Raw genomic sequence first — 13724 nt, forward strand, 5'->3', positions numbered from 1 at the left:
GCCACGCCCGGTAATCTACCCAAATTTAAAACGGTTATTGATAGTTTACCCATCCAGAATAATAGCGTACATTGTCCCTACTAGCGGAACAAAGCACAAAATAAGATCACAATAATACACATCCTCAAAATCACAGGCCATTTCCTGTTGGACCCGGCCTAATATCTGAATAACTATTGCATACTTTCACTTGCTGTAGCAGAGAAAGAGACACCGGCCTTTACCGAGGCAAACAACAACAAACGACAGCTTTCGGGCGCGACGCGTGTTATTCACCCTTGTAACTCATCATCACATCTCATTTGTGACGTAGTGCGCTACTGTCACGTCACAATTCGCGTTATGACATATAGGTGCAGTGCTATTGCATTTACATGTACCAACTTGCATTTTTTTTCGTTTTTGCCCCTATAGCTGTTTCCTATTTATATACGTGATTAGATTTCATGTTCTGCGTTTCCTGTAGCTGCGAGTAGCGTCAGTAATACGTATGCCAGTTGTTTACTGCAGTCCTTTACCCCTCACATATGGAGTTTGCAGGGGTAAACTTTATTACATATGTTCTTGACACAGAAATGACTTTGTTTTGCTGCACATTTTTCGGTTTTTCATATGTTTTTATTTTGTTTTTTTTGCCCGGAACCCCTCGTTCTGCCCATCAGTATGACAAACATGTTACCACCCTGAATAGGAATTTTTAAAATCCGGAATTGGAAAATATATTAATCACCAAAAACGTAGGGTCAAAACTTATACAAATACTAATAATATTGACATACTGATTCAGAGTTTTGTAACCTATGCAAGAAATTCCGGAATAAATAAATAAAAAATCGAATTTAAACCTGTTATTTTTGAAATTAATTCACACCCGCGCTATTTATCTAAAACATTCGATGTTTTTTGTAAAAACTACTTGCTTAAAATGTACGCGGACCTGTTCAAAAGTTTTTTACCTTTCTTTGGGCCATTATATTCCTCATTAAACGTACCTAACGTTTACAAACACGTTTTTGTCCAGCGACCGTTATTTTTTTTACCACAATATTGCCTTCCGATATTGAACATTAGGCAACAACTAATAAAAACAAAATGTATTTTTAGAAATTCACCACAGGTGAGGAGGAAAGGCCTGCCGCGACTTCGTCATCCTTATCTAAGATCGGTAAGTGACATCTGTGGTCATCCTGTGTCCTGCAATCTGTTATTGACCACATCTGCCCAGTCCACTTCCCAGTGTTGTTATGTCACCGCTAACTGTTACTCTGTTGTCTGCAGTCAGCAAAAACAGTCAGGAACTCGATTACTCTACCTTCACCCGTGGTTATGTAGGACCGCCAGTTCCATTCATAAAAGTGTTTAACTATGTTTTACCACACGCCCTCTTTTGTAAAGTGCGTGCATTTTGTTGCTGTTCAGTGTAGGTGGTTTTAGCGGTAATTGACATTTCACATTTGGTTGACAGGAACAGGATGAAGCACTTTCACACATTGACCCCTTAAACATATTAGTGTGATGAGTTAGTTTGTGTTGGGTAATTATTTATGGGTCCCCTTCCCTGAAGGGGACACATATTGTTTTTGTCCGTATTTTTTTTTTCTTTTTTCTGTCTAACGCTGGCTTGTGAGACGTGTTTGGTCAAGAAAGAGTGCTCCAAATTTATTCAAATTTACAGAGATGTTAGTTATTAATCCAAATTTGATCCTCCTGAAGTTTGACCCCGATTGACCCAGTGGTTCACCCACAGGCCCCCAAAACGTAAAATTTTTGAAACGGCTGTACTGACTAAAGTACAGCATCTTGGAGTTTCATGCTTTGTTGTTTGGTGCAATGTAAGTTTTTTAAAGAATTTTGTGTCTTTTTTTCGGATTCACCCATTTTTTACCCTTTAAACCCCGAAATAAACGGTTTTAGTTTTAAGGCAGAAATACATGCCCTATGGTGCAGAAAAATTTGAAAAAGTTAACAATTGTTTAAGCAGGATATTCGTTTAGTATTTAAAATTTTGCCAGTTACCTTTACAACCCACAATATGTGTACGCTATCAGTCAGATATAAGTCCCAAGGGAGGAATTCACTGGTTTACGATTAAGGCGGCAGAGCGGGAGTGCTCAGCTTGACGTCTCGACAGACGTTTTACGAGACAGTCGTTTCGGTGATTAGTAATCAGCTGTTTTTTTGTGCAGCAATGCTGTGTCGTTTTATTGAGTTATCATGCGCATTTTCAGTTTTGGCGCAGATTTTACACCTAAGACGTAATTCGAACTCGATAACCGTACTTCGGTTTCGTTTATGTCAGGCAAAACGTCATTGATCCACATAAATATGAAATTTAATAAACAACTTTTTCGAACGCCTCGATAAATGGTCTTTAATTTTTTTAATGTTTTTGTAATTATATTGACAACCTTTTTAAAAATTTGTCCTTAAGACTCTAAAAATCACCGCAACATTTGTTTACCGTAAATCCGCACAAACACGCGTGTGGGGACCCATTAGTTTTTGTTTACAAAAACAATCATATGTGTAGATCAAATGATGTGTATAGTAAATTGGTAAATATCATATAGAATAAATAAAATGGAAGTATATCAGAAAGCCACTCTTCTAGTTGGTAATCTGAAATTAATTGTTCAAACGTTGTCAATTGTTATATACACCGGCTTTTGCGATTTAGACCATAAATCAATAAAATTGGAGTATAGCATTCTGCAAAATATTTCGTTGTGTTTCAACACCAGTGGCTACCTCCCTAATTCATAAAACGGCCCAAGACCCTGCACCAACGGCTTATCGTTAAAACCAATTGTTACAGCGGTGAATATATAAGCTGTTGCTGCCAGGCATGTTATCAAATTTACAGAGCTCTTTTAGCAATTGTTATGTACCAACGTTTCGACGTCCTATACAGGTCGCCTTCATCAGGGTAAATAACACCGGATGCGCATTGTACAGTGCACGATAAACAAAGGAAAAAAAGTTATACGCAAGCACGACAACGGTGACTTCACCACTGACCAAATAACATATATTATAGGGAATAAAAACCTTGAAAAAGTACTGTTCAATCATTTTACGACACCACAGCGCAGCTTCATAGTTCCTAAAACGAGTGCACACTTTACCGAGGCCAAGAGGGAACGTTTTACCCTTTGCGTTATGGAATCTTATGTTGGAACTCTCTGTTATACTTTCTATGTTCCTAGAAAACATGTTGATACTTATAGATCCTTAGTCATTTAGTTTACAGTAACCGTTCTAAAGCGTTGATTAGACTGAATTTGCCGGCGCTGATTCATTGGCTGATGACTTTGTTGTAGGTCTAAGACAATGCCTAGTAAGAGTTATAACAAATGAATCACCATAAAACAGTTAACACCAACAAAACTTGATATAGATTGCTAGGTAGTCCATGAGTTCGCAACTTAAAAAATAGTTAGTGCGAAAATTTTACGGCAGTGATACATGTTTCTGTCTGCGATGGTGTACTCCGTCCGACTGTTAACCCGCTAAATACATGCGACATTTTTAGGCATTATATATATTTAAACATGTACAACTTAATGGGCAACATTTAACTGATTTTTAAGGTGTACATTTCAAATAAGTTACTTTGACGATCCAAGTTTACATCATTTTTTTCACACCTTTAATAATTTCTCACCAAACAATTGAAAACATTTTCATTCTTTTCCAATGTACTACAAAACAGATCGACAAGCTAAATTAAACTTCAGAATCTCACAACTACATTACTTTCAAAACTAAAGTATTTTTTACAAACAAGATCAAAAAATTACTGGTTAGGCATTCTCTCCAGTTTGGTAACCCTTGATCTAAATCTAAAGAATGCTTTTCGGCTAAAAAAGTACCTTTACTTGTCATAAAACGAAGCGTAACTTACCGTACATTTTATTTTTGAGACTTCTAACATAGCTTTATAACAAAATTGTCACAAATCTTTGACTTTTTCTAATCCCTTTACCTGAAAGACGTTACTAATCCGATTAACAAGTATTTTATGAAATAAAATCTCTTATAAGAACGATTTTAGTGTATGCTAAAGTCAGAACATTTGCCTTATATTTACAAAACGCTCACCAGAGCAAAGTAGTAGTTCATTGTTTGACATATCTTGAGGGGTTGTAATGTCGTGTTTATGCGTCAACTTCACATCCGCTTGTCTAACTTCCCATCGGCCAGTAGGTACGTATATATGACGGTTCATGGTCGTTTAGACGTCCGCCGCACCCGGGGGTCGTGACCTGTATCAATTTCGATTATGTCAGAGCAGGATTATGCAAAATCTGTGTTTTTAACGTCACAGGAAACAGCTATGGAGAAAAACCCACTGGTCAGCAGTTAAAAGACCAAAGCGAATTTTTCAAGCACAGCATGACCAGGGTAAGAGTTTTTTTTTGTTAAGGCCCCATTTGAGCGTTTTCAAGAACCTATTTATTGAAGGATAAGGTAACGGAAAAGTTAAAAAAAAATATTTTTTGAATATACCTGTATCCAGTTTAGGCATATAGGCATATATGTTTTATAATGCCCTGTAGCTTACCACATGGCATTGAAAAAGATTTTTTTTTAATTACTGTTGTGGTCACCATATTTCAGTTTTCTTTGATTAACAAATATTTTTATGCCGTGCACCGCTTTGACACAAACAACACGGCTCGTGTCCAGTGACGAAACGACGCGTATGACGTCATAGGCCGCTGGTCGTGCATTTTATTATGACGTTTTTTTAAACAGTCATAACACACATGTGACAAAGCTTTAAGCCGAATTGATGATAAACACTCATTTGATGTTCAATGGTTGCATTGAAATATTTGCAATTGCGATAGAGATTTGGGTCATAGGGTTAAGGCATTTGAGGTTAACATCTTATTACAAACCGAATACAAATGCACGCTGCCTTTAACACAACCCCAAAATAGATTTTTGCTTTCCTATAAAACCTTCATTTTTAGGCATTAATTCCGTACTTCTTGCAGTGAATTATATTGTAGACACCCTCTTCCCCAACAACTTTGGCAACGCAACAAATTCGCCTACTTTAAAACGTAAAAAGATATGCTCCCAACTTCATACAAAGCCTGACTGTAACAATCACGGCTAATGCCTCCTGTGTTGAACTGGATACAAAGTCGGGCCTTTCGTTGGTTGTTGTGCACACACAAAAACCTTTTAGACACCCTTCAATCAAGACTATACAACAAAATATCGTGCAATAATTTTTCCACGTAATTTACGGGCCGAAATCCACATAAAACGAAAAACGGCATAGAGCTAGTTAGAAATGTAGCACGTAGTTCTGAACATCCAGGAAAAAACATATTTCTGATGTCCAAAGGTCAAGTAAAAGAGAATTAACCAAGTGTTAACCCGGTTAACTTATATAAAAGAGCTCTTCCAGCAGTTTTGTGAAAAAATAATCGACATTTCGACGTCCCATACAAGACGCCTTTATCTAGATAATGGCATATCGTGTAAAAGAAATACAAACTGCTGGAACAATAATACCCGATTATACATTATGTGATAACTACGTTAAAGGATATTGCCAAATGCCGGTGTCACAAATGACCTAGACCGCCCCATGACAATATCCCGCCACCCAGTTACCACAGGTTATGCTGGGTAATTTCTGTTCGTCTCAAGTCTATCGCTGCAAATGCTATTGTGTTGTTATTGTTCTAGTGTACCAGTTTTATCACGTTGCCTATGCTCGCTGCGGTGTTCATTGTTTTATCGATAGAAAATGGTCATAGCGAGTTAACACTTTTTCCCCGACCATTGTAATGCCAGACATATAAGAGACCCCACCTGACGATTCAGGAAGAATATAAAATCAGAGAATATAGAGATAACTTTAAGTCGCGCCGGACAAGTGAATTTGTTGTTTTGGTTACGTCTTGTTGGACGTGATAAAATTAAAAGGAAAGGTTTGCCGCCGATCAGAGTACACGAGCGTTAGCTCTAAAGTAAGTTCCGACAGTCAGTCCTAATATTTTGCGTACGCTTGAGAACGGAACGTGACAGGCGGTCTTGCACATTTTTTACCATTTCTAACCCAGAGTGGCACGACATGCCCCGATTTTTTTGCGGCCGTGAACATGTGTATTTAAATATACTGTATGTACTACATGGTGGTCGTGGATTGATAAAAATTGCCTAGACATTTACCTTGAAAAACTGATCTAAATGACTTTTCTGGGATGGAAACGGATATAAACAGGTCCGACTTACAATTCTGTAGTAAACATTGTGCTTGTCAAACTCCTGAGAGCTATTTCGTTACCAACGCAAAACGGGCAAGCTCTAAAGAGCTGCTTGTCTCTCTGAATAGGAATGCGTTCGGCGTGAATACAACACCTGTTGCAGATAAGAGTTTTACACCTTACGGTTACTAATGCATTTTTTTCTTTTACTAGCACCTTGCGTCCACAGCTCTTTGAGAATTCAATTGCAGCATATACTGACCACTTTGTAACAAGGTGTTTAGTTTTACAATAAGAAACCATTGTATTTTTTTGGTTATCGTTCAGTTGGGGTATGAGGCTTGTCATATCGACGAGGTATTAGCAAAACACGGTCCACAACTGCCAATGCGCGAAGCCGTAGCCAAACTGAAAGAGCTTCAAGAATCTGCAAAAATGGATACTTTGTCTTTGATGAGCGTCCGACCAACGAAAAAGGGTGAGGACCGCGTTATGACTTTATTAAATGGTAAATATTTTAGGAACTAAATATATACATATCAATAAAAACAAGCATTTTGAGAACTTGTTACAAAAAAGTATTTATGGAACAATGTAACCAATAGAGTTTAATTAACATGTATACATTCATGCTGGAATCAGCCGTGAGGCGTTCATGGATACTTAGAATGCCTTCAATGGGTCTGGCGTATCATAAAGTAGTTTAATATATAATTGTTTTTTTGTTCTGAAAGATTTCAGTGTGAGGTTGTACTTTACTTTAGCTGACTAAACAATCATTTAGTGTTAGAGAAGGCACTGCTTCGGTTAATCTGAACCCGTTCTGACAAAAAAAAATCTGATTTTGTGAAGATCTGGATTAACCGACGTCGACTAGTTCAAGCCATCACACATTACAAATCATTTGTACTTCCAGTTTTGTCCGAATTGAGCAAAGTTTAAGATTAACCAAGGATTACTGTATATATATATATCATGCCTGTTTGAATTACAAAAAGCCTCCAGGATCTCCTATACATAACTCTTGCAGTTTACGGACCCCATTTTTAAGAGCGCTTTTATGTGGTCCCTGCTTGTACTGCTTGAAAATTAACCAATTAGCAGCAATTACTCCAACTAAATTCAATAATATCATACGACTTGCCCAATTTAACCAGGAGTTCCGTTTTACGTACTTGTCTACCTTGTTACATAGCATCACATTGACTATTTGAAAATGTTGTCTAAATTTTTCAGATTTGGATCCTATCGTGATTTCCGACGACGAAAACGGCGAAAACGACTCTATCATCTTTGTGAGTGAAACGCCTCCACAACCCGAACCTTCTAAGAAGATTGTGGATACTCCTATGCAAACTAATGAAAAACCTGAACTTCCCCAAGCCCTTGTTATAGAACAGTGGATATCGGTAAGCACCATGTACTCTCTAATGGCAGGTTGGATTTTTAATGAAGGATTACAATGAATTGCTGTCAATGTAAAAAAGATTAACAGAAGTATAAGCTACATATTAATATATTTGTCAAAGTTTATTTTAGATCATTTGGTACTACTGACGTTTTTGAATAAAGTTGTTAAAAATTTGGCGCATTATAATTTTCGAAAATAACTGAAAATTGTATTTTCTAAAGCAGTGGTTTTCAAACTATAGGACGCCACGTATAATATTGATCAGCAATAAAAAAAAACATAAAAAAGCAATAACAAATTAAATTACTATAATTAACAAACGGTTTGATTCTGGCCTATTATGATAGGACAACGTGAAAAATTGCACCCTTTCTTTAAAATTTTGTTAGTTGTATTAGGTTGCTAAAATGGGCTACCGGAAGAAAAAGGTTAAAAACGACTGCTCTAATAACAAATTAACCAGTTTCCTGCATAAATTATCTCAATCACAAATCAAATGTAAAAATGTCAATCATTTTTTCGCAGTTGTTTCATTGACCTGTTGTCCTTCTGGGGAAAGTCTAATGGTGCGGGTGATACGTACTGTAAATACCAGCTTGTTTTCGTGCATAATATTTATTGAGTTTAATGAAGCTTTGATTGTCATTACCCGATGTCACCAAATATTGATATGTAATGGTTTTATTGCCCAACAGATAAATACCGGAAAATAACATTATTAGGGTTTTAATTGTCTGAACAGTTTTCACCTTTATGGCGTTGTGGTCTATTTGTGGGAAATTTATGGTAGCATTTATATTGAAGTTTGTAGTTGAATTTTTAATTCAATGAGTTTTGGTTAGAAGTGATTAAATACGTTTTTTGTTGTGACGATCTTGTATCAAACCTACGAATAAAATTGAAAGTTATATCAGTGCAGTAGTTCCCAACCTTCATCCACGAATTCCTCACTTGCTAAATTATATAAAAATCATTAGAATTGTATTGTGTCGTTTATCAACTCTACAGGTTATATTTCCTCAGCCAAACTGTTTTGTACAAATCACATGTACATATTACAATGAATTTCTCCTCTCAAGTTTTAAAATTCCTCCCCGCTTGGGAACCACTGCATTAGTGTAGTAGAATTTTATAGGAGTTTGATATATTAGTTAGTTGATGATAGACATTTATCACTTTTCAAAAATGCTTTTTCACTAACCAAATTGAAAGTGACACTGATTCATTCGCAGTTGAACTACGAAGTAACGAACAACGAAATGGACGGTGTGTACAAACACGACATGTTAGCTCATTTTCGTCAACATTTCAATCTCCCTGAACACCCTGATTTGCCGAACGAGTTTTACAGCAAAATTTCACAAACTGTCTTTGACCGCGACCCTAAATACAGGTTAGGTGTTTTTCTAATAGTTTATTTTTCTGTTAATGTACGATATGATATGGTGTATATACAAGAGTAAAATAAAGACACTATTAAAAGTCCGTAAAAGTAAAAGTTTTTAAGCTAATTTTTACTACCCTATCATAAAATCCGTTCTGTGTTTTGTTCTGCAAACCTGCCTTTTTAGACACTTTTCTTTGCAAAAATTGGCGTCGTAAGCACACTTATAAACTGTCAACATTTGTCAAGTAGCGAACGCACCTCAAACACGGTTTAAAGACCATGTTGTTGATGCAAGTGAACTCCTTCGTGACATTCACTTCGTGATAACTGATATCATTTAAAAATAAGCCCAAACCCCTTAAACTTAAATACATATGATTTTAATAACATTATTGTATACAATCGTTTTTTACAGCAAAGTTAAGTCCAAAGGCACCAGTGGAAAAACCTCGAAACGTCGTCTTATTTGCATTCGTCGAAAAACCAGTCCATCCGACCATCAGCAACCATCTACCAGCAAATCAACCACTTCCACGAAAGACCATTCCACTGGTGCGAGTAACTTCATATTAAAGGACTGGATAAATAGCAAAAATGACGTACCACCCAGACGCGCTGACATCACGCCTCAAAGTACTGACGTCACGCTTAAGGGTGGTGACATTTCACATTTTAAAATACCCGTGGCAACCGCCGCCCGGTTTGCTAGCGATGTACCACGCTCGGGGAACTCAGGTCAGTACCAAGCTTTTTTCTTAATTGCTGTGTATTTTTTACATGTTATTTTTACGTAAAGATGGATAAATATTATTACAAAGGTTATACTTGATATTATAAGCAAGAATTTAGGCACTGTTTAAGCGTTTATTAGGGATTTTTTCCTTTTCACTTTTTTGGCCAACCGTATGCAGTGTCGAATTTAATGTGAGCCAAACCTCTAAAAAGCGTAATACTTTTTGAAGCCCAGTTTTGAATCCAAGTTTCACCAAGACATAAAGAATTTTGGAACTGGAAAATCAAATTTCCAATAAATTGTCTATTATGTCTATAAGTTAGCACTACATTATACCCACTGCTTAACCCACAGACCCCTAAAAGCGTAAAATGTATAAGAATTATTCGTCCACCCAAAATTGTGTATTGCAAAGTATATAATTTTAAGTAGACCAGCCCCCGTCTATCCACAAACCGCCTGTTTTGCCGTCAACTCCGTTCCAAGACACCAGCAAACAGTCGACTCATCAAATTCTCACCTTTCCGCGTTGTCAGGAAGTTTCAGGTCTCAGACCGATTGTCATTGATGGAAGTAATGTGGCTTGTGGGTAAGTAAATGTGATTTTTTAATGATATCTTCACTATAAGATTACAAACTGTATGTGTGTTTTTTATATAATTACAAGTACCCAGAGACTTAGTACGAGAGATGGAGACAACTGTAGCGTATATTGACTAAAACCTTAACTGAAGTCATCTACCGTTTTTAAAGATATGTTAATTTACCGAAGTCAGTGGTCCTTCACTGTTCGTTCATGGACCACTAGTGGCCTACGATGACTTTTTATATGGTCCACAGGACGTTAATTATATTTGGTGATAAACTGGAAATAGTCGCATATTATTTGTTGGATATTCGGAAGAAAAAAACTTATCTAAGTTTTTGGCGATTTATTGTTAGCTGTTGTTCGATATCACAATAAAAAAGGTTGCATTTCAAATTATATTTTTATGATTATCCGGATATTTGCCTAGTTCGGACAAAACTGCAGATGCAAATGTTTTTTTTATGTGCTAAGGCTTGAATTTGGCTGAATTCGGACATTTTTTGGTCCAAACGGTTCCGGACTAACCGAGGTTTACTGTAATGTGTTTGAATACACGTGTTACGAATTGAAGTACCCCCGGAAACTTAATTGCGTATGCTAACAATTACAAGACGTACAGTTAAGTGAAACATTTTTTCGTAACTGCATTCAGTCACGTAACCTTCTCTTACAACTATCAATATGCTTCAAAATCTCACCGGAAACGTGAAATAACGTAATCAGTAGCGGCACGAATTATTCCGTCATACAGGCACGGCAACGGGAAGACCTACTCCTGCAGAGGCATAGCCATCTGCGTGAGGTATTTCTGGATGCGAGGACACCGAGAAATTACGTGTTTCGTTCCCAACTTCCGCAAGGGTTCGAAAGGAAGTCCGCCGGCAACCGACCAATTTGTGAGTCTTCTGTTGTGTGTGTATGTGGATCGTGTCTTTACGCAGGGAGTTAACATTTTAAACACTTCCGTTTCGTGCTGATTTTTGTGATGACGTTGCTGGTATGAATAGCAGCTGATGCAATGGTAAGAAGTGCTTTCCCGCTACGATGAATATACAAAGATAAATTGCAAACATTTTTACGAGTAACTTACTACTTGTAGTTGGAACTTAAAACTAGAATCTCCCAGCTTGTTGCTTGGTGGATGAAGGCTGTAATAAACCTTTTGTCTATTGATTTAAGTTTATGAAAAACATTAAGTCACTCGTCTTTAAGGTTTTTAGATAGATATACATATATATATATGTGTGTATATATATATTTCGCTTTACGGCATCATTAGTATCTATTGAACAAGAACTTTTACGAGTTGTACAAGTATTTTTCATGCTATTTTTTCATTGGAGCAAACCGGCATGCATTTGTTGTAAGGGCAACTTATATTATACTACTTGTGCTGAACATCGTTTAACAGCATTCAAATATGATTTAAAATCCGCACTTAAAGTGCATTACTAACACCCATAACCTGAAAGCTTGACGTTTTGGTAGTTAGTATTCAAATTCAGTTGTAAGTTCGATTCATTTTTAACCTTTATTAGATAGAGTGCTTTATGTTTCTAGTTTAATATTTAAGCTCGTAAACGTTTTTTGCCACTGTTTCGATAAAAAAGTTTTACGATTGTGGTACAATGGTTGGCAAGAAGGCTGCTTCTCGCATGAACAGGCCACCAGGCGATGTTTTCGCTGTTAGAATTGAACTGTTGTTTTGTCAAGTTTTCTCCATGTATTAGTTATATGACGCAGCAATCGGTTCTATGTTTTCCATTAATGATATAAGTGCATGCGCAGAGCTTACAGTTCTGGCGGAAGGTTGCTATTATTTCGATTGCAACTGTTTTCCGTTCATTGAGTGCCCGGAAATTATCACAGCGCACAAAAAACGGTTCCAAAATTAATTGGAAAAAATCCTCTGCCCCTAATTTTCGTGACATTTTTAAGCTCATATCATTTATCTTGGGCCTTTGTTTTGTCACACATAAAGAAGTTGAGTAAATTCACGAAAAATTGTTTGTGTCATATTACTGCGGCCCGTTTAAGCGCTAAAAATGGTTTGTAACACCTCGTTTTACTCCGGATTGCGGATATTTTTAGGTTTCGAAAATTGGCATGGATGTTTGTTATTTCCGGATGTAAAACATCCGTTGTGACGTCATAACGAATTGCCTCCAGTGTGATACGTCATTGCATTCCTCATCAAAATTATTCCTCAAAACTTACTATGTTTTACAGGTGTTGTATGAGCTTGAAAAGCGCGACATTGCAAAGTTTACACCTTCCAGAGAAGTCAACGGAAGACCTATGATATGTTACGACGACAGGTAAGTGTTTATTCGGACAGCAATGATATATAGTGTATTGTACTGATGTTATTTAGGATTTGCCTTCAGTGGCATGGCCATTCTTTAATCCAGGCCATTTCTAAATTATAGGCGATGTGTGTTTATTGTATAAACCAGGGGTGGCCAACTTGTTAGTCGTTGAGATCGACAAAAATTTTCTTAATTGTACACGATCGACTGATTTGTGGTAATTTAGACTGCAACTAACACAAAACAATAACGTAAATTTCAGCATGAGATTTGATTGACAATTACCATATATTTATATTCGAGTTTTATTGTCAAGTCAAGCATCATTTGGTTCTTGTGACAATAAAAAGTCGCATGTGTAGGCTACATTTTTTATCAAAGTAGTCAGTGGGATGTTTAAGTCATCACATGGTTTACCAACTTTTCATAATCAGGCGTGTATCCTGTCAAAGACAGCCTTAACTGTAAAATGCTTTAACTTTTGCATTTCCTTAATCAATTGCATCTGCTTCATTAACGCAAACACTCTGTTTGTTACGACAAACATTGTATTTGTTACGACATAATTTGATGCCAAAATCACAGCTGTTACATACCAAAGATTATTTAATTTTAAAATTGATTTCAAATGAATACGCTTTTGATTAGTTGTGGATAATTTAGTGCGATCCACCAGTCATAAGCAGACGATCGACCAGTCGATCGCGATCGACGTGTTGGCCACACCTGGTATAAACAACTAATTTTACGAAAAAATTACTTACACATGAACTCACATTAGACAAGTTTGCCAAGTTAAGTGGCACAAAAAGCGTTTGTGAATATTTGAAATGAAATTTGTGTAAAAATGCTGTCGGTTCGGGCCAATAGGGTTGGGAGTAACGTTTTATAAGAATAATAGCAGTAAGATTAACCTAAAACTTACTTCCTAACGTTAACTTTAGTTTCCAGCCTTAACCCAGTCTCACTCTTATTTTAAATATTGCGCTCTTCACGCCATCTATCGGTATTTAGCAAACTTTTCTACTGTGAGTACCAAATTTCACAGTTTTAAAGATGTGCCAC

At 36.7% G+C, this 13724-nt stretch overlaps 1 protein-coding gene across 5 annotated transcripts in view; it reads left to right on the forward strand.

The window, feature by feature from the left end:
- The window catches only part of LOC145233511 (NEDD4-binding protein 1-like), a 29652-nt gene that overhangs the window by 8861 nt on the left and 7067 nt on the right, over positions 1–13724 (forward strand). For 2 of the 5 annotated variants that reach the window (XM_080098253.1, XM_080098249.1), the window contains exons 7-15: positions 1105–1165; positions 4328–4404; positions 6558–6738; positions 7467–7639; positions 8874–9034; positions 9444–9763; positions 10191–10350; positions 11102–11246; positions 12580–12668. In XM_080098253.1, coding sequence (XP_079954379.1) covers positions 1105–1165; positions 4328–4404; positions 6558–6738; positions 7467–7639; positions 8874–9034; positions 9444–9763; positions 10191–10350; positions 11102–11246; positions 12580–12668 — 1367 coding nt within the window. The remainder of the gene's footprint in view (positions 1–1104; positions 1166–4327; positions 4405–6557; positions 6739–7466; positions 7640–8873; positions 9035–9443; positions 9764–10190; positions 10351–11101; positions 11247–12579; positions 12669–13724) is intronic. The other 3 variants (XM_080098250.1, XM_080098251.1, XM_080098252.1) reach the window with 3 other exon arrangements.

Source organism: Phallusia mammillata, chromosome 6 (genome assembly GCF_965637545.1).
Source record: "Phallusia mammillata chromosome 6, kaPhaMamm4.hap1.1, whole genome shotgun sequence".
Lineage (NCBI taxonomy): Eukaryota > Metazoa > Chordata > Ascidiacea > Phlebobranchia > Ascidiidae > Phallusia > Phallusia mammillata.